The sequence below is a fragment of the Sphaeramia orbicularis genome, chromosome 17 (genome assembly GCF_902148855.1).
Source record: "Sphaeramia orbicularis chromosome 17, fSphaOr1.1, whole genome shotgun sequence".
Lineage (NCBI taxonomy): Eukaryota > Metazoa > Chordata > Actinopteri > Kurtiformes > Apogonidae > Sphaeramia > Sphaeramia orbicularis.
The window spans coordinates 10,544,792-10,567,479 of NC_043973.1; the positions used below are offsets into that span (position 1 = coordinate 10,544,792).

Sequence of the window (22,688 nt, forward strand, 5' to 3'; positions counted from 1 at the left end):
AGCAGAGTCTGCAAAACAGTATAAAACTGTATCATTCACATGTAAATGTGGATGGCTGTTTGTTAAACCAAGGACGCTTAAGAACAAGATGATTCACTGGAGAGGGATCATTCGTTTCAGTGTCTCATGGTCACTCAGATGTCCCGCCCCTTTAGGAGGAAAGTGGCAAATCCTGTCTCACTCATTTTAATGTGAGAAGTGATTGACAGATTTTCCTCATATTCTTTTGACTGAGTTACTCAAGTAAAAACATGACCAATTTTTCAAGCCACATTTCAACATTATAATGGCATTTTTCAGACACACAGATAAGAGGAAGATGGTCTTTAATGGACTTTTGCGAAATCTTGCAACACAAATCTTATCTGAAGGACATAGAAATGTGCAAAAAAATAAATAAAACAAATGATAATTATGATTGAACATTGTTATTCTGTAAAAAAACATGGTAATAGTGGTATATTATTATTTTATTCAGACTTAATCTACTTTGGTCCATGCACACAACCCTTCTGAATCACACCCAATTTGGAAACATGACGTGAACTGACTCATGTGAAGAAGCCTACAGCGTGTCATCTTTGTACACAGAGGATATTTGGTCAAATGTTCACTATATCAGAGTGGTGTGTGCTTATGTGCTTATATTGAATTTGTGTTGGAGTAACAGTGTTGTAGCAGCTGGTCATTTGCTGACATTAGCCAACTCCATTTCTAAGAAAACACTGACTACTCTGTTGCTACCAAAGTCACTGTTGAGCAGAAACAAGACATTCAAGAACTCCAGCATGAGGAGATCAGCTTAGAAACTACCCACTCCCACCACAAAACAGACTCCATTTTCACACACAAGCACATATAGATTTTTCACACTGATCATTTAAAGATGAAACACAATTATGAATATGAATTGTAAAGGATCTTTAGTGTCTATCAAGCAAAAAAAAACTTTTAAGAGAAAAGCCAAAGCAAACTTTTCCTTTTTTTTTTTTTTTTTTTTTTTTTTACTATTTCTTGAGTTACTTTTTTAATCTTCCAGTGAAGTCTTTATCTTCCTGTTGAGAATACTAGACTCTACGTCTTTTGTGTGGGAACCAGTTTATAAAATTCTGTTTGTTATTTGCAAAAGGAGAGGAAGTATAGAAAACCTCCCCCTGTATAGATCATTGCAGCTGACGGACATTATAGTCTACATTCAGATCTATAGTCTACATTCAGATCTATAGTCTACATTCAGATCCATAGTCTACATTCAGATCAATAGTCTACATTCAGATCCATAGTCTACATTCAGATCAATAGTCTACATTCAGATCAATAGTCTACATTCAGATGTGTAGTCTACATTCAGATCCATGGTCTACATTCAGATCTATAGTCTACATTCAGATCTATAGTCTACATTCAGATGTATAGTCTACATTCAGATGTATAGTCTACATTCAGATCTATAGTCTACATTCAGATCCATGGTCTACATTCAGATCCATGGTCTACATTCAGATCAATAGTCTACATTCAGATCTATAGTCTACATTCAGATCTATAGTCTACATTCAGATCCATAGTCTACATTCAGATCTATAGTCTACATTCAGATGTATAGTCTACATTCAGTTCCAAAGTCTATATTCAGATCTATGGTCTACATTCAGATCTATAGTCTACATTCAGATCCATAGTCTACATTCAGTTCCATAGTCTACATTCAGATCCGTAGTCTACATTCAGATCCGTAGTCTACATTCAGATCTATGGTCTACATTCAGATCCATAGTCTACATTCAGATCCATAGTCTACATTCAGATCTATGGTCTCATTCAGTTCCAAAGTCTATATTCAGATCTATGGTCTACATTCAGTTCCATAGTCTACATTCAGTTCCATAGTCTACATTCAGATCTATAGTCTACATTCAGATCCATGGTCTACATTCAGATCTATAGTCTACATTCAGATCCATGGTCTACATTCAGATCTATAGTCTACATTCAGATCCATAGTCTACATTCAGATCTATGGTCTACATTCAGTTCCATAGTCTACATTCAGTTCCATAGTCTACATTCAGATCCGTAGTCTACATTCAGATCTATGGTCTACATTCAGATCCATACTGTCAGTTCACCCTCACATCCTGCTGAGTCCACCTTTTCTCATGTTGTCATTTGCATATTACAGTTTTTTTCTGATCGGTTATTTTTGCAAAACTTCACACACTAAACACAAACACTTACATCACACCAGCGGAATTTGCATGACCAAACAAATCTATTTTGGCATCTGTGTAGTACATGAAAACCATGAAACACACAAAACATGGGCTAAGCATTAATGTATGTCAATTAAAAGTTGTCTGCTTTTTCCATGGTACTATAGAGCATTTTGTAGTAGTGTTACACAGATGTATAGACAGCCTCAGATCCTTCCATTACATATTTACTACAGTGTGTTTTAGCTGCATTGTCTCATTTCGTACACAAACCATCAGTTTGACAGAGGGTATAAAAACTGGACTGTGTTTTAATGGTAAAAGGTCATGTGGTCTAATGAGTCCAGATTGACCCTGTTCCGGAGTGATGGATGCATCAGGGTGAGGAGAGAGGGGGATGAAGGGATTACCCATCATGCCTAGTGCCTACAGTACCAGTCTGTGGGGGCAGTGTCATGATCTGGGGTTGATTTAGTTGATTATACAATACTGAATGTCTGTAAAAAGTTTTGATATTTGATGAGCTTATTGCAACAATGCAATGGTGAATGCATGCTGTTGTTAAAGCTAAAGGCTAATAAGGCTAAATATTGAAGTGTGGGACTTTGTTGTGTTTTTTTTTTTTTTTTTAGCCAGACTGTGTATATAAATAAGAATCTGAACTCTGAAAATAACACACTATCAATACAATTTACTTCTGACAGACTTTCCCCCCAAGCAACAAAAGTGCAGTACATGAAACTGAGTGTAAAGCAGTGTGTTGTTTGCAGTTTTACTTGGCAAATACATTTGTTGGCTTCAGTATAATAGTTCCAGAGATATTGCTTCCAAAATCAGTTAGTATTTTAATTTTCCGTAAAACACAGTAATGAGGTTATTTATATGGATTTGTCACATTCCTCAAAGGAGACAAATGTAACTGCTCCATTTGGTCCCAATGTGTTTACCAAAGTTTCTGGGTTGTTCTGTATTTGGCAAGGCAAGGCAAGTTTATTTGTATAGCACATTTCAGCAACAAGGCAATTCAAGGTGCTTCGCACAGGACATTGAAATACAACAACAGGAAAAAAGAAACACATTTAAAACATTATAAAAGAAACTGTGAACATGATTAAAACAGCAAGTAAGAAAACAAGACATAAAAAAAAAATATATATATATATATATAATATATATATATATACACATATATATATATATATATATATATATATAATATATATATATATATATATATTATATATATATATACATATGTCGGGGTAGAGACTGCGATCTGGTAGGATTGGCGATTCTACCAGTAGAAACTCCGATCAGAGTCTCTACTGGTAGAAACTCCGATCCGAACCCTAACCCTAACCCTAACCCTAACCCCTAACCCTAACCCCTAACCCTAACCCCTAACCCTAACCCTTCTACTGGCAGGATCGGAGTTTCTACCAGTAGAGACTCTGATCGGAGTTTCTACTGGTAGAATCGCCGATCCTACCAGATCGCAGTCTCTACCCTTACATATATATACAGGGTGGGGAAGCAAAATTTACAATATTTGAGACAGGGATTGAAAGACAGTGTATGACCAATTAGTTTTTTGAAAGTCATGAGAATTTATTTGCCACAAGAAAATTGACATAATAGAAAATGTTTTTATTCTATGTGTCCTCCTCCTTTCTCAATAACTGCCTTCACACGCTTCCTGAAACTTGCGCAAGTGTTCCTCAAATATTCGGGTGACAACTTCTCCCATTCTTCTTTAATAGTATCTTCCAGACTTTCTCGTAATAGTTTTGCTCATAGTCATTCTCTTCTTTCCATTATAAACAGTCTTTATGGACACTCCAACTATTTTTGAAATCTCCTTTGGTGTGACGAGTGCATTCAGCAAATCACACACTCTTTGACGTTTGCTTTCCTGATTACTCATATGGGCAAAAGTTTCTGAAAAGGTATGGATAATAGTGTTAGGTATGATTATGACATCAGTACATTTTTGGTTTCAAAACAACTGACGTAGTGCCTGCTGAGAAAAAACACCTAAATGTTCATTGTAAATTTTGCTTCCCCACCCTGTATATATTATTAACATGATACCTGCCCTTTCATCCTCCTACTCAGGGCTCTTCCATGCTTTTTCCTGCATCTTTGAACTCTCATTCATAAACAGATGGGACGTCAATAGCCCCTGGAGTGAACTAACAGGTCTAGCTGTGATGCACCCACTGGAAGTCTTCGCTCTGTCCAACTGAATGATCACATTGACTTATTCTCTTAAGTAAAAGCAGCATGTGGTGTGTGTGGCTTCAGAGAAATGACTTTGAGATGTTTTATCATTTGAAACACAGGATTTATTGGGATTATTTCCTGCAATAGAACTTCTTGAATGAATTGCTTGTGTAGCTGTTACAGGCCAGTGGCTGTGTTTTAACCATTAAACTCTATTAGATGTTCACTTTCTGTTTTTTTTTTTTTTTTCTAAGGTACTGGGACCCTGGCCCCAGAGCAGACCCGATGGAGGACCAGAGGTATATCTGGGGGGGCTTTGCATACCTGCAGGACATGATTGAACATGGGATCATTAAGATTCACACAGGGAACAACTGGCCGTTTGGCGTCTACATCCAGCAGATGCCGTATCCGTGTTATGTAGATGACCTGTGAGTACACAACGCATCACATAAAGTATTAATATCATTAGCCTCATAGAATAATAGCCTAACCCACACACAATGGACAAAAGTATTGGGACATGTTGAATTCAGTGTTCCTTTTCTAACAGGTGGTCTGGGATACAAAAACAATAATGGTAAATGTCATAACATAGTTTTATACTTGTGTAAATTTCATATTGATTATTAAAATTGATGTTTATGTGTCAAATCATGATGTGTCCCAATATGTTTGTCTGATAGTTTATAAACATCAATATTTCTGAAAGTTTAATGGGAAATCTTTCTTCCTAAGTGAGATGTGAAGAAAGTATATGGTTAGTTGTGGTAGAAATTATCATCAATATTATAATAATTAAAACCATAGTCAGGGATAAAAATAAATAATAATGAGTGTTGAGAGAAATTTAGGATAAAAACATCTCTGAGGCATTTTAGAAGCAAAGATAACAATTTAAACAAACTAACGATGGCAATGATATTATCCCAATATAAAACTATATTATGACATTTGTCATTATTTTGTATCCCAGACCCCTGTTAGAAAAGAAACACTGAATTCACATGTCCCAATACTTTTGTCCATTTGTTGTTTAACTTAAGGCTGCGATGAGGCTAACGACATGTTAATGGCGTCAGTCAGTGCAGTTATGTTCCGTTGTGAGCTCCAAAATAAAGTGGCTCATTATATTAATATTACCAGAGGAAGAGGTAAATACAATAAGTTTCACAGATGAGAATTATGAAAATATGTACATGTAGGGAAAAGGCGTTGCACACTGTGGTTTCCATATCCATTTCTGTTTTATTAGATAATGTTTCAGCCCTCAGGCTTTCTTCACAGTCACCTGATTGTTGAGTTTGATTGTTGATCAGGCCTTCTTTGTTGATCTTTAAAACGGCCTGAGGGCTGATTCATGATCTAATAAAAAGAAATGCATCTGGAGCCACAAAGCACAACACTATTTTCTACTCAGTACAACACTAAAGTTCTTTTCCTCTTACATAAAGACTATTATATAATAGCTTATACAGTTTATATAATAGTAAATATAATAATAAAATAAATTATTTTGTAACTTTGGGCCAAGATGCTTTTTTAATGTTGAAATTATTGAATGAATGCTGTAGAAAGGTGTGTATTACTATGTGTTAGCCTCTCTAGCATAATTGCCTAAGTCATATTTTTGACCAAATTGTGAAATGAACCAGCAGTGTTAGGAGAGTGGAGTTAAACAGACATCCCAATTTGATCAAAAATATGATTTAGGCAATTATGCAATGAGGCTACGACGTATAATAACTGTATATCAACAAACAGCATGTTTTTCCTCATTTGCATTTCCAAACAGCACCATCTATCCTAGAGACACTTCTCCTACATTCCAGCTCATTTAAGCATTTAACTGCAGAAAATGACAAATGTTGAAGACAACAAAAGCCATATGTTCAGTTCACTGATAGATGTTTTGTGGATCCAATCACAAGTGCCCAGTTTCAACTGCATCTGTTCACATGTGGCATTAAAATGCACCCGTACATGTGTCTCCACTGAACACATGTGATGTGATCTCACTTCTCTGCTCCATATGTAAATAAACAGGCTCATTTATATCCAAAAACACAGCAACAGGTTTTATTTCAACTTTAACAGACTGAATTATGCTGCAAATTTAATTCACTTCTGATTCAAGGACTACCGGCAGCTTTCAGGGTGGAATGTTTTCTTTGTCACATCTTAAGTGACAACAATTGTGCCACTTTGGTTCTGCATCACATGCACTGATGTGATGATTGAATCTTCAAAATATATACGACTTTATACTGGATTGTACAAACTAGGGATGTTCTGTTTCCTGATGGTGTTGTCCAGTTGAGCTCAGGTATCACTGTGCACATGACACACTCATAATGCATGTGAGTGGGCCTTTTAGATTTTACAGATGCCTTTAAAGCCTTTAATAATGCAGAGGCTGAACTAACACAGATCAGAGTTTAGTGGAAGAATCCTGATTTTCAGTCGCATCTGCCATGCTTTTCATCTTAGTAGCTCAGCTTTGTTTGATAACTTCTGACCATGTATCATCCTTTATATTTTCCAGATGTTTTGATTTGGATTGGTATCTTGCTTTTTCCCCCCAGATCCATAGAATATTACTTAATCGTTAAATAACAATCAGGGCCTTGTTTTTTGTTTTTTTTTTTTGTTTTTTTTTTACAGTTTTTTAAATAAAAATGTTAGTGTTATTTAACCCATAAAGACCCAGAGCTTCTTTTGTTGCAGTTCCCAAATTATTGTTTTTCTGTATTTAACCTTTCTGAGCTGATTTATCACCATTTATTGTAATATTGTGTTTTGCATTTTTGTAATGAAAAACTGGTATTTTTCTATATTTAATTCGCTGATCATGTAGATGTTCATAAAAGCTCAGATTAAAATTGAGGGTTATTAAAACTGAAGAAAAAGTAACTTTTAAAGCAAAATCTATCACTAACTGAACATAAACCAAGCGTCTCCATCCACTGTCATTGATCCAACTCCGTGGGTTTTACTGGTGAATCAATGTTGTAGAAGATGACGGTGTTTCCAGGTTCACTACGGAGCCTCTGAACGCCCAAATGGGTCATATCTGATGACCATGAAAAAATGAATAACTGCATTTTGAACCAATTATTTACATGTATTGATAGGATTATGGCTCAACAGGTATTAAACAGTTTAGATCAGTAGATGGTTTTGGTTGGTGGTGGATGTTGGGGTCTTTATGGGTTAAACTATGACTGTTTGGTTCACATAATGCTCAGGACATATTACAGAAATTTATCAGGCAAATAAGGTGTACATGAAAATCAAGGAAGCATATTCTAAATATTTTTGGAAATATGTTAGTTTTGGATCCATTTGTCACTGATCCTCTTTGCTTGTCTTCCTCCTGCCTCCAGCTTTATGATCACACTGAACCGCTGCTTCCCTATGTTCATGGTGCTGGCCTGGATCTACTCCGTGTCCATGACCGTAAAGAGTATCGTATTGGAGAAGGAGCTGCGCCTCAAGGAGACGCTCAAAGCCATGGGGTGTGGACAACGGGGTCATCTGGTACACCTTGGTTCATCGACAGTTTCATCATAATGACAGCGAGCACGGTTGCTGCCTCACCTGCATCATCATGGTCAGTCACTATACTTCGCATTTCCCTTATTTTTTATTTGTCTCAGTTTGATTTTTGGATTTAATCCAGTTTTGCAGCTCTGTGAGTAGTTCAACTATTTCATTTTATTTTGAGGAATTGTCTAGTTTTAATGAGAATTTCATTTTTCAGGCATTATTAACCCATAAGACCCAAACAGCCCCCACAACCAAAACAATCCACTGATGTAAACTGTTTTAATACCTGTTTATCCACTAATCCTATCAATCCATGTTAATAATTGGTATAAATACGGTTTGTCATCTTTTCATGGTCATCAGATTTGACCCATTTGGACCTTCAGAGGCTCTGCAGTGAAAGTAGAAGCACTGTCATCTTCTACAACATTAATTCACCAGTAAAACCCATGGAGTTGGATCAGTGACAGTGGATTGGGACACTGGGCTTATGTTCAATTACTGATAGATTTACTAAAAAAGTCATTTTTTCTTCACTTTTTACTATTTCTGATATAATAACCCGCAACTGTAATCTGAGCTTTTATAAACATCTATATGATCAGTGAATTAAATGTAGGAAATACCTGATTTTCACTGAAAAAACACAAAATACAGAAGATTATATTACAATAAATGGTGATAAATCTCTTAAGGAAGGTTAAATATAGAGAAAATTTCCTTTGGGAATGACACAGAAGTAACACTGGGTCCTATGGGTTAAGAAAACCTTGAGTCACAGAAACTGATGTTGCTAGTGAAGTTGTATTTACAGATTCGGTATATAATATGTAATGTCGCCCTCTGGTGGATTATTTTGAACAGTCACATTTTATGAATAGAAATGTTAAGATGTTGCTAGTGACCTTTGTTTATAATGATGCTGCAAACATTGATGGAGGACTTATGCTGCCTTCACATGCTATCAGGAAGATGACTTTACACTTGTAAATTTGAAATTACCAATGCGTTGTGTTCAGTGCTTTTGTCGTAGTGAAATGACACATATTTTATCATGACCTGTTACGTGGGGTAAAACAGTTTTGGACGTTTTAATTAATCTGGTACAGTATTTTTTTTTTTCATTCATGCATTCATTCATCTTCTGAACTTTATTCTCGAGAGGGTTGCAGGGACATATGTTATATACACTTACATATATAGAGATGAACAACCGATTACTCTCACGTTCACACCTATGGGCAATTTAGTTTAAACAATTAACCTATTAATGCATGTTTTTGGAGGCTGGAGTACCCAAAGAGAGCCCCCCCCCCACACACACAGGAAGAAGATGCAAACTCCACTTTTTTTTTGGTAAAATTTTTTATTTTTTTTGCAAATTGTATTCACTATAAATGTGGAAAAAAAGTCAGCTAATAGCAGCAGAACATTAATAAAAGCAGTTTTCATTTGTTTTCATTTGCGATTAATCCCTCGTTGCTCTCCACCATGTTGAAAAGGTCAAAGGTTATTTTCATCTCGGCAACTCGTGTATCAATATTTTTTCCCAGTTCCCCAGTGGAAAATATGACATGAGGGGGCGTTCATGTGCAATTTTCTTGTTCATAAGTAGTATTTATCATAATTCCCATGGCACATGAAGGCAGCATTAAGGATGCATTTTAATTAATTTCTTTATGAATAAGTTGCAGTGTATTCAGATATTTTTTAAAATACAGATCCTTCTTCTTTTCTCAGGGTGGGAGAGTGCTGAATTACAGCGACCCCCTCTGTCTCTCTCTTCCTGCTGACGTTCACAGTTGCCACCATCATGCAGTGTTTCCTCATGAGTGTGTTCTTTAACAAGGCCAACCTGGCGGCTGCATGCAGCGGCATCATCTACTTCACTCTCTACCTACCGCACATCCTCTGCTTCGCCTGGCAGGATCGCATCACCAAGAACATGAAGCTGGCTGCTGTACGGCTTTGTATTTAAAACAAAATTTATATTATGGACTTATTTCCAAGGATCCTTTTTTTTTTTTTTTTTTTCAAAGTGTTTTATTACACATTGAGTCATCCACAAAAGCATAATACAGTCATCACTTTTTATACCCAAACCCCATGAACACTCCCACCGTGTTGCACCATAAAAAGATGATAATTAATAAACAATAATGATAAATTAAAAAAAAGAAAGAAAGAAAAGAAAGAAAAGAAGAAACTCAGATATAGTCCACAGACTGGTATTAATTAGACTACTCTAGAACTAAGTGAGGGATCTACCTCTTTTATGTGATTCAGACAGGTTGCCAGGTACTGAAAAACTTATTGGCACATCCTCTTATAGAATATCTAAGTCTGTTTGTCATCCTGCTTTCATTCTTTTATGGCTAGGAGTGGTAGTAGAATATACAGGATGTAACTGTGACACATCATATTTATTCCTCTAAATAAGGTTATCCCTGAAAGGAAAAGATAAATACTAATTTTCGGTGTGTTTTTGTGGAATGATATTACATAAACAACATTTTTTAAACCTTTTAAGACTATAATTATGATGACATTTGTGCAGTGGTGTCACTGGCGGCATCACGTCCTAAGAGGGTTTTGAATGAATATTCATAGTTTCCAATCATAGTCTCACTTCTTTGTAGATATTCTACAATAATGTCTTTTCCTCATCTCATGCTCCTGCAGAGCCTGTTGTCTCCAGTGGCCTTGGTTTTGGGACGAGTACCTGTCCCGATATGAGGAACAGGGCCGGGTCTGCAGTGGGACAACATCACAGACAGTCCGTTAGAAAAAGACACCATACTCCTTCCTCACCCTCCATCTCATGATGTGTCGATGCTGTCATCTACGCAGTCCTGGCTGGTATCTGGATAATGTCTTCCCCAGGTCAGGACTGTTAGAATACTCTCTGTTTTCAGACATTGCTTAGATTTTGTTCAACTATGAATACATCCATTGTGTTCTCCACAGGGCAGTATGGGCATAGGTCGGCCATTCTACTTCCCTTTACAGCCCTCCTATTGGCAACGACCAACACCTTCACATGTGGAAAACCCAATCAAGCAGTATAGTGTTTGATATTCCTTACCTCAGCAGTTCTGGGCTATTTGTGTCACAGCCAACCCTGCTTGTATTTAACGTAATGACAACACTTAACCCCCATTGTATCATATTTGCTCTGTCAGGTTCTGAGACCTTATCTATCAACAAGATCAATACTTTCCTTAAAAGTTGTCTGTATATGACCCGATATGTGTTTTCTGTCTCCTGGTGGATTATCATCCCACTAAACCAGTGGAAAGGCTTCTTTTTTTTTTTCCTATTTTTCAATATGGCCGCTACTGTTAATCTGTAGGAATGTCTTTGGTCATTTCAAAAAGTTACGTTAAGAAGAACAGTATGTTGTTATTTGGTTGAAAATTTAAAAAACTGAAATTATGTTGCCATTCAAGGGGAAAAATAAAAGACTGTAAAATTTTTAGGTAATAACTAATAATTAAAAACCTGCCTTTAAAGTTCTATATTTTTCAAAATGTTACTGGCAAAATTTATTTAATATCTAAAGTTAATGTTGTTGTGAGCAAAACGTTGCCAAAAACACCTAATGTATGGAATGTAATACAAAAAATATATACATAAAAAAAAATGATATGGCAACCATTTTTTGTTTTGGATTGTGTTAAAAGGTCTAATAAACATCATAATTCCAAAAATATATGAATTCAGTGGGTCAGGTTTTGACGGGTTAATATTAATTTAAACTATTACTCATTAACTAGTGGTATATAGGTCTTATAGTAACTTATAAAGCACTTATCTGTAACCCCTAAGCCATAAATACAGTTACCTAACTACCCATCCTCTTATTTGCCACTCGTAAATGATTAAAAACTTGCTGTGCATGGATCATAATCGTCTTATGCTTTGCTCTACTTAACCTTGTAATATTGTAACGTACCCATAAAATAGTTATTCCTTCTTTATCAGCGTTTGATAAATGTGGTTTTATTTCTCCTGCAACACAACAACCCTGTCCACATATTCAGTACATTTAACATTCCTCATTCCAAGGTGAATTATTCAAACCTAGTATTTAATCATGCAGCCAGTCTAAGGATATAACAATCATATTTGCACATGATTTCTGATATTTGCTGCTTTTCAAATTGTAATTATTTGCTGCTAGATTTAATAATGTGCACCATTTTACTTCAGATTCACACTCACAGAACTGTCATATATATGTAGACAAATATGAACAGAGATTTTTCATTGTAGATTTGTGGTGAATATTGTTGTGCTTAAAAGTTGGGTAGGTTAGGATGCAGGAGGCTGTCAGATTGAAGTGTGGGAATGGTTTGCTTTACCTGTTCTCACTGTGTGACTGTTGGAGCGCTATCTTATTAGAGATTTGCAACAACTGAGAAGTGTATTTGTAACCTTATCCTCAGTTTCAACCTAATTGGTCCTGTCCAGGGCATCCAATTCCCACTGTAGTTGCTTTAAAGGTCAATATAACATTATATAATGAGGACAAGGCCTCAAAGAAAACATTATATGTCTTGTGTAGAACAGTATTCTTGGACTAGAAACCGAACCAGTATCCTGATGAGAAATGTTAAGTGCTGGTGCAGTTTTTTGTCGATCGTCCATATTTCTCTACAAGTTTTATTTGACTCTTAAATACTACCTGACAAGTCATGCTTTCTGTGAGTTGAAATGTAATGTCCCACAGGGCCTCTGATCGCTGACCTCGAGGGCAGAACTTTAAAAAAACAAAACAAAACAACTTCGACGCACTTAACACACCCTAACCTACTGATATGGCTTTTTTGCGTATCCCCTTCAGACCTGAGAAACAAGAGAATGCAGAGAAGGATATTGAAAGCAGAGGCACACCTGAGACGTATACCTGCAACGGCTCAGCCAGCAGGAAAACCTGCAAACACCAAAGAAAGAGGGATCGACTGGAGAGAGAGAGGGAGCTGCAGAGACAACAAGAGGAGAGTCCGAACCATGACGAGGGTCAGGGATCAGCAAGGGAAGGTACAAACTTACAATGCCCAACAGGTGTTAACAGCAACAGCAAGCAGAAGAGGGAGAATAAAAATAATGTGAAGTATACTGAGGGCACCTGGTGGACAGGCAGAGTAATGCACTACACCAAAAGATGGAAGAAACACAGAGGATGGCACAGGGATGGAAAAACGAACATTTTTAGCAGCTTCTGTATTGATGGACACTGGTCCTTTGATCAAAACGTATGTGAGTTGTGTTCTAATTAGAATGTAAGGTTCATTAAAACAGACAAAAATTAGGAAAACAACAGTTTAATATCGCAGAGAACTTTGACATATGATGCATAATTCACTAATTGGTGCAAATACTGGAAATTAAAATGACTGAAATCCAGCTATTTTCAAAATGACATACTGTTGTAAACAATAAGTAAATCTGATTATTCACATGTTTGGACAGACAGACAGACAGATAGACAGATAGATAGATAGATAGATAGATAGATAGATAGATAGATAGATAGATAGATAGATAGATAGATAGATAGATAGATATTGTAGTGCAGTAAAAATATAATATAGAAATAAAAATAGAATACAAGAGCAAACACACTATACATAATAAGTTAGAAGTATAAAAACAGAAATGGTAACTGTAATGTGCAAAGTAAAATGGGATTTTTCAGTAAGGTGGAGGTGCATAAATAACAAAAATATACCATAAAAACGTTTCATGACCTGGTTTTTAAATGTCAGGCAGAGGTGAGTTTTATCGTACAGTGAAATGGCTGTGGTGGGAAAGATTTCTTATATCTGTCCTTTTTCCTGTATCTTTCCTTCCTGTATCTGTATCGTCCTTTCGACAGCAGAGCTATTTAACCTGTTAAATACGCCATTTTGGGTTTTCTTAATGGAACATACAGGGAAAGTAAATATAAACAGAAGGACTGTAAAGACAAAATTTGACATCTGTGGACATTTGAAAAGATAACTGTAGTTTTCTGACAAACTACTGCCTAAACTGCATCAGCTTAAACACAGGTCAAAATGTTGTTTTTTTTTTTTTTCCCTCCTCATTGAATTATAATTAACAGGGGGAAGTGAAGCTCTACACCAGAACACTCTACCGGTCACACCTGTTCAGATTTTGGTGTCCATGGTGTCCTGAACTTATCAGAACATCCTCCAAATGGACATCTTCTCAGACCTCAGTTCAGCCTCTGGTGTTTTTGTTTTAGGTCAACTGTTTTTTGAGCCTGACCCAATAAGCCTGGTATTGGGAGTCCAGCTCCAGGACCTGGTGAAGGTGTTCGATGGAAGTTCTCGTCCAGCTGTCAACTGTCTTAAACATCAATTTCTATGAGGGTAGATCACATCTTTTTTGGGACACAACGGTGCTGGAAAAACCACAACAATGTAAGCTACCGTTCATTTTCTTTACTCAGTCACATACGATTTCTACATGGATTTAACACTGTCTTCATAATTGGGTCTATTTCCTATATTTCTTACCAAGTACAGTTGGTTCCATCCTCAAACTTTGTGAAAGTCTTTCCATATGTTGCATCTCTTCAGTAATGTCACGGGGATCTTCTTTGTGCCAGCTTCTTATGATTACCATCCAATAATAGAAACCATATAACATATTGATCTTCACTGTTGTACATTTCTATGATTGGAATTCCTAAATACAGCCCCTACAACACCTTTAAGTCTACCCCAGCTCCAGAAAACATGAATATGATCAACATTTGTATCTCTACACTCCCTCTTATGTTGAGGGTGCGTAGATGAAAGTAATGAAGAATTCTTTCTACTCTCTGGAGGTGTGGTGGTGGAGGTTGTGTTGCATATACTGTTGAAGCATCTCAGAATATTTGTATTCTAAAGCAACTCTAGGCCACAAATCAGGGAATTGGAAATCCTCATCCTGCAGCTCTCTCCTCTGTGTACTGAGCAAAAACTCTATATAAAGATGAACAATGCAATGAGGGTCATGCTGCCGGGGAACCTCAAGCCAAAACATACAATATGTGGAGCTACCGTGTTGTTTATGCAGCGGACCAACACATCTGGCAACAACACCGAGTGTTGATAGCAACTGGTTATTACAGTTGTGAATAACCTATCTGTGAAAAGACCTGTGATTAGGAGGCAGATTTTTCCAAGCCTGAAAACAAATCTGGAAGCACAGGTGTCTCAGACCACAACAAGGGTGTCAAAGTCATTTTCTTTCAGTTTCCACAATCAGCCCAATATGAAATGGACCGGAAAATAATAACATAACAGCCATAACTCCAAACTTTTTTCTTTGTTAAGTGCAAAAACAAAAACAAACAACATTAAATTGTGAAAATATTTACATTTACAAACTAACTACAAACAAATATGTGAATAACCTGAAAAAAAAAGAAATTTCATAAGAAACTTAAGTGCAATTTAACATTATTGTGCCTCTGCTTATCATTTATACATGTGCATTACACCCAATGTGCACAAGCATTTGGTAACAGGTATAATATTGTTAACCTTTGGAGTTGAACTAAAATAAGAACAATTTCTACAATATTCCAACTCAGCTTATATTAACACAATTTACAGATCACAGTGGTTCTACAAATACACAAAACATTTGTATCAGAAAGAATATTGGTAAAATTAACCCAGACCAGTAAAATAATAACGTGAGAGCCTGTAAATTATGACAACTCAAAATTTTCTCTGTTTTAGTGCAAATAATGTTAATTATGAAATAGTTACATTTACAAACTAACGAAAAAGTGTGAATATGTGAATAATCTGAAAAACCTTAAATTCTCAAGAAAAATTAATGCGATTTTAACAATATTACTTATCATTTACACATGGGTTATGGATCAGATCTACAAAGGCACCAGCATTAGTAACAGGCAGAATATTGTTAAATTGCATTTAATTTTCTTTAGACATTTGAGGTTGTTCCATATTTGTTCAGGTTATTCACACTTTATTATCAGAGGATAGTAATTATTTTCATAGTTTAATGGGTTTTAAACCAAGAGAAAGTTTGGAGTCATTATGTATAGATTATATGATTTATTTTACTTGAGATCCTATTGGTCTAAATGTGGAACCAAAACTAAAACAAGTTTGACACCCTTGAATTTTTGCCATTTGAAAATTCATCCCACAGGCCCGATTGGACCCTTTATCGGGCCAGTTTTGGCCCACGGGCCACATTTTTGATTCCCCTGCTCTAGAAGGTCATTGTGTAACTTTTGGCCAAATGCTGGGTCTCCATAAAGGGAATCTTGTGCAACTTAAAATACTGGAGTAAAACATTCATGGAAACTGCCACATTGGAATAAACTGACTGTCTTAAAATTTTTTGTAAGCGAAATTTTGATGGCTTTTGCATCATTTGAAAAAGAATTGTGGTACATAGTACCAGCAGTACAGGATGTTTCTGTGAAGCATCAAAATGACAGGTATGTGTAGATTGGTGAGGAGACAAATTATCTCTCATCTCATCCATGAAAAAAACATCACAGTATTTTTAGATGGAACGCAGCAACAGAAAGCTGAACTTCTTCTGCTGTGCTATAAAGAAAGTGACCACATTTCTCTAATTATAATGTTCTGCGCTTCACTTCACTACACAGCTTACTTTACTTGCATCAAACCTGTTTTTTAGAAATGCACATTATTTGAATTTTCTTTTGTGACCTTTTAAAATATGCTTCAAATATACTGTATATGCTACTTTATGAGAACACAGCTAGAAATGGCAAAAGTGCTGAAAAATACTGGCATTTATTTATCATATATCTAATATAGTCAGCCCTGCAATGAACTGGTGAAATGTCCAGGGTGCACCCCCATGACCCTCACAAGGACTAAGTGGTTCAGAAAATCGACGGATAAATGCATATGTAATGTACACGGTAATGTTTTCAGTGGTCATCAACGGTGCTTTACAGAGATCACTCAGCCAACATTATTAAATATTATCCTGACAGTATATTAAAGTGTCACTGTCCTTCAGTTCACAAGGTAATCTATGACTTGCATGCTGCTAAAAAAAAAAAAAAAAAAAAAAAAAAAATCCCAAATCTTTAAATATAATTCCCTCTTAGTTTTTTTGTCATTTTGGTGCCCAGTGCTGTAATATCCACATTATATTGTATAAAGCTGGGTCAAAGTTTCCTAGTTTACATTTTGATCAAAGCTGCTTTTTGTAGGTGACTAATTTTCCGTGATGCCTGTATTCTCTAAAAAAGCTTGTGGCATTTTCCATGATAATACGATCCTTACTTATTGTTGTTTTTATTTACAGGTTCATGTAATATTTGCATGTTTGTGTGCTTGTGTTGTAGTCTGTTTTATACAGACAGGGAGTCACAGCACAAGACCTCCAGGAGCACTTGTCCACCTTGACCAGGGTCATTATTTATGACCCTGATGTCTATGAAGAGGTCTTTAGTTGTTTTTAGTAGTAAATTTTCCTTGAAATCCTCATCCTCACCCATGAGTTCTTCAGGTTTTCCTCTGTTCATCTACACTAGCAACTGTGAGCGACACTAGCAATATTTATCTTAGAAATAAGTTAGCAAATATCAGTGAACAACCAGCTCCCACACAGACTCACAAACAGTAACACTACTATCACAACACATTGTTAAAATTAAAAAAAAAGGTAAATGTACACTGAGCAAAACTATAAACGCACCATGTGACACTTTAAACTTTTTAATAGCAATAGGTGTTGCACAACATATTAATCACACACAGTTATACTGTTGATCAGTGTGGTACAGATTACTGTTCGTTAGAACATGATGGTGACGTCTGGCATTCAGGGACATTCATGTGGACATGGTGGGGGCAGCTCCATCACAGCTCCATATCTCATGTGTCCACCATTGGCTTCCCATAGAGCAACACATTGTCTTCTCATTGAGTTGACAATAGTGTCAATTGTGGCCCATGGAATGTTATTCCACTGCTCTTTGAGAGCCACACGGAGCTATGGGGTATTAACCGGAATAATTCCCACATGATTTGCAACTTCTGTGGCATGGTGACATTTTGAGGTGTCCTTTTATTTTCCCCAGTATAATGAGGGCCTGAATACTGTGAACGCTGTTTGAGCAGCGTCTGGACATGCTACACCTGTGTTGTGGGTGGAATCACTAGACCACTGAGCAAGGGCTCGCTCACAGAGATGGACACAAAGTTTGTTTATAAGTCAAGAGAATTAACCATGTTTTACAATTAGAAGACATCATGAGCTCATTTTGGGCCACGCTTCTCATGTTACACAAATACTGTACATGGCGCATTTATATTTTTGCTCACTATAGTTTTAAAGATTTAGTATAAAGGGTTGTGCCTGTTCATGTACTCATGTGAAGTTTGTTTTGGTTTTGTGTAGGTCCATCCTGACCGGCCTGTACCCTCCTACATCTGGCACAGCCTACATTAATGGACATGACATTCGCACAAACATCGATATCATCCGTTCCTCCCTGGGGATGTGTCCTCAGTACAACATCCTCTTCAATCAGTAAGCTACCACGCAGATGCACAGAATATAAATCTAATATGAATACACCGTGAAGGTCAGAACACTACACAACTTTTACAGTTACCTTTTTGATGCATCCCAAGAGTGAAGGATAATTACACTGTAATGGCAGATTGAATTGATTTGTTAGATATTTTTTAGCTGGGCTTTAAAAGATTAGGATGTCTCTGGTGGTTTTTGTTGTATATTCAATCAAAGCAGCCTCTCAAATATTCAGCATAAAATGCTGCGTAAATGTTTGAGCAGTTGCAGAGATTCCAAATTTTCCAGCTTTTAAAACTCAGTCAAAAACTGCCAAACTACATCCTCCCTTCCCTCTAAACTTTTTTTTTTCACTTGTGTGCTCTGTTTTTGTCTCAGTCTCACTGTGGAGGAGCACATTCTGTTCTATTCACTGCTGAAGGGTCGGACTCAGGAGGAGGCGGAGAGGGAGGTGGAGGACATGCTGGTGGACCTTGGGCTGCCTCATAAGAGAGATGATGAGGCTCAGAACCTCTCAGGTAGACCGCTTGTTTCAGCCTGAGATATTCAGCGGTGAAGTTCAACAGCAGGTCGGCTTTAAACAGATATCTTTTGCACACGTCACAGGTGGTATGCAGAGGAAGCTTTCTGTTGCCATGGCGTTTGTTGGAGGGTCCAAGGTTGTCATTCTGGATGAGCCTACTTCAGGAGTGGATCCATATTCTAGAAGATCCATCTGGGACCTGTTACTGAAATACAGAACTGGTAAACATTAGCTGCAGACTTGATCCATCTGATCAGTGGGTTCCGAAGTGCGATCTTTAATAATAATAATGGATTAGATATAGCGCTTTTCTATGAATGCATACTCAAAGCGCGTACAGTGGTGGTGGTAAACTGCCTCTGTATCCACAGCTGCCCTGGGGCAGGCTGACAGAAGCATGGCTGCCAATTTGCGCCTACGGCTTCTCCAACCACCACCAAACATTCATGCACATTCATACACCAGTGTGAGTAGCAGCACTGGAGGCTAGGAGGATGAAGTGTCTTGCCCAAGGACACAACAGCACATGGACAGAGCAGGATTCAAACTGCCAACCCTTCGGTTATTGGATGGCCCGCTCTACCATCTGAGCCATTGCCGCCGTTTTAGACCACTGTGTGTCAACCACAAATAGTACAAGGGTCTGAATCAGTCAGTCATCATCTGAACTGCTTATCCTCAAGTGGGTTGCAGGGGTGCTGGAGCCTATCCCAGCTACCTGTGGGTGAAGGAGGGGTACACCCTGGAGCTGTCGTCAGTTCATCGCAGGGCTGACTAATAGAGACAAACAACCAATCACTCTCACATTCACACCTCTGGGTCACTTTAGTTTAACCAATCAACCTATTAGTGCATGTCTTTGGATGGTGGGAGGAAGCCAGAGTACCCGGAGAGAACCCATGCAAACACATGGAGAACATGCAAACTCCACACAGAATGGGTTTGGTGTTGGAATCAAACCCAAGACCTTCTTGGTGTGAGACAGTGTTATCCACTGAACCACCGTGCTGCCCTAGGTCTGAATGAAAAAAATGCCACTACAGAAGGTGCAAATAAAACAAACCAATTGTGTCTGTTACTTCTACGTAGGTTACCTTTGTTAACTTTGTGACTCATCAAGTCAATCTGTCATAAATCATCCATTTTACTCAAGCTGCAAAGGCCTGCTGCTGCCAATAACCTTGGCTTATTGAGCATTGGACATACAAGAAATAGTTGAGCCAGTTTACATTATCAAGTAATATCACAGATCATCTATAAGTACTGCGTGGAGGAACTGCGTTGTTGACTGAGTTGTCGACAGGTTTGGCTTCTTGGATGCTGAAGTGATCATATTTGTACAACAGAGGCAAAGCTGTGGGAGTGTGAGGGGTCAGAGTGGTCAGTGGGATGTCATGGGTGACCTAATACTCTTACCGACTCAGTAAAACAGTAAACTCCATCAAAGTTTGCATAACAAAGTAATTTTACAGTCTTGTTGTAGCCTCTTACTGTCAACTACACTGCAGGTATCTGACAGGGAATGGTTTATTAAATAAACAGACACTCAGAAAATGCACATCGGCAGGTTAGTAAGCTTTCAAACAGACTTGTCAATCAAAGCCAGACACAACTGACATCAAGCTTCTATTTGACCTGAGATGTAATCAGTGGTGTACCAGGGGGTTTCAGTCAGGGTCTGCCTTAAGCAGTACTAAATCCCATATATAAATCTTACACATTCCAGCCAACACAGCCATCTACAGTCTACATCTGCCTTTTCAGATGTGAACCACAGTGTGTATGACATAATACTCCCGAAATAGTAAAGCACTCACCTGTCACTTGTAAGTAAATCCATGCATCTGTTTTTTCTGACAAAGTATTCAGTAATATTCTGATGTCCTTGTTCTTTTTACTTCTGTTAATTCAGCAATACTTTCTTAATAGAGAGAAATGCCAAAGAAGACAGTCTTGTTTATCCAGTCCTGTTCCTTGCATAGGTTTATATCCATTCAAGAGCTGAAAACAAGTGCTCCACACAGGCTGTTGACACTGGGATTGTTAGGATGAGGCATGCGAGTGCATACAGTCCTGCCCTAATGTCTGCGAGGCCTGTCCACAAAAAAACAGGAGACCACTTATACTTTTACTGTGAAAGTTTTTATGTTATAGATAACTTCAGCTCAACTTTCAGACTGTTCAGGTCAAACTGTCTGTTGTAGTTCTTCAACAGACTCTCCAGCTCTGCCTGTGGAAAGATCTGCTTGAATTTTACAAACTGCTCAGAATGCAGTAATCCAACAAACATCAGTCTTTTGTCATTGTCAGATGTTCCTAAGTTGTTGAGTATGTTGTCGATCACGGCCATGTGAACCTCTCTGTATCAGGATTTCCACGTGGTGTGTTTCGCTGTCTCTCCACCAACGCGATCTTGTCAAAGATATCACTGAAATTGGCTTTTTCCGTTCTCAAAACGCTCAAAACTATGAAGTTCTGACCAGACTAAACTATGCATCTAAGGATTTGCTTTGTAGAATCCCAAAGAGCACATCAGGAATGTTGAAAGTACTAAAATAAAAGACAAAAAAAAAATTACAGAAGTTGAAATACTTTACTGTGCCAGGTTTACAGATGCAGAGTAAACAGTTTCTTGGTTAAAATCTACAGTGTGGTCAGGTACGTATGTCCTGGAAAAGCTCAATTTGTTCAACTCTTATGTTGTGGACAGTGCAAACTAGCCTGGTATTAAAAATCCACTTCACCAGCGTTACGTGCTGCGGCCTCCTTTTGGTCTTAGTTTGTTTAGTGAATCTAGTTTGGGTGTTCTACCTTTCTCAATTATTTCTCATTCATCTCCAAAAGAGTGCCTTCAAAAAGGCATTTTCAACAGATCGGCAGCAATTATCTGGTGTATCTGTGACAGTGGATGCCATTTTCTTTTCTTTTAAGTTCACATTCATATGTAGGAAGAGTTGGGGGTAGCTCAGGGCGTGCTGCTGGGCCCAGGGGGAGTCTTGTCATTTAGCATAAAAATTTGACTGGTTGATGATTCTGTCAGTAATATTTGTTGTAAATTAGATGTGTGGTCTTTGGACAAAACTTTAGCAGTACCTGTGAGGTGCTGTAGGATATTAAATACAAGAAAGATACTTTAAACACACTTAATTTCATTTTTATAGGACCAGCAGAGAAGGCTCTTTTAGCCCTGACAGCTTATTAACAGATACAAGTAATAGAGAAATATTTTAAAGATGGGCTTCATCACTTATTAGAGGTTCCAAATAAAATTAATTGGTCTTGGGGAAAACACTGGTTTAGTATTTTTCAAGAAAAGATGAGTGTAAGTCTAGGGAAGCCAGGGTTAGTGGATGTTGGTGGTATAAAAATGAAGATAGTTCTGCATGGCGACACTTTAAATTGTAATTTTAATGATTTTTTTTTTTTTTTAGACCAAAAATTATCCCAATGGCATCTGTGACTACAGCTGTAGTAACCAAATCTGTATCACAATTATGACGGGATCACTGAAAGTTTTTTTTTTAGCTGTATGGGTTTCATGTCCCCAGAGAGTACCAGTGCTCTTATTAACCCTTTTTCTATCGCACCTGCATAAGTTCACATATTAGCTCTCAGGT

The 22,688-nt window shown here is 37.4% G+C and overlaps 1 protein-coding gene across 1 annotated transcript in view; it reads left to right on the forward strand.

The window, feature by feature from the left end:
- LOC115437998 (retinal-specific phospholipid-transporting ATPase ABCA4-like) overlaps window positions 1-22,688 on the forward strand; it is a 115,624-nt gene that overhangs the window by 43,614 nt on the left and 49,322 nt on the right. Inside the window, 17 exon segments of the mRNA XM_030161425.1 lie at window positions 4,691-4,867; window positions 7,823-7,952; window positions 7,954-7,983; window positions 7,985-8,023; window positions 8,026-8,049; window positions 9,726-9,757; window positions 9,759-9,945; window positions 10,668-10,690; window positions 10,692-10,729; window positions 10,732-10,781; window positions 10,783-10,864; window positions 10,950-11,044; window positions 12,839-13,028; window positions 14,239-14,416; window positions 18,414-18,545; window positions 18,927-19,066; window positions 19,155-19,292. Coding sequence (XP_030017285.1) covers window positions 4,691-4,867; window positions 7,823-7,952; window positions 7,954-7,983; window positions 7,985-8,023; window positions 8,026-8,049; window positions 9,726-9,757; window positions 9,759-9,945; window positions 10,668-10,690; window positions 10,692-10,729; window positions 10,732-10,781; window positions 10,783-10,864; window positions 10,950-11,044; window positions 12,839-13,028; window positions 14,239-14,416; window positions 18,414-18,545; window positions 18,927-19,066; window positions 19,155-19,292 — 1,685 coding nt within the window.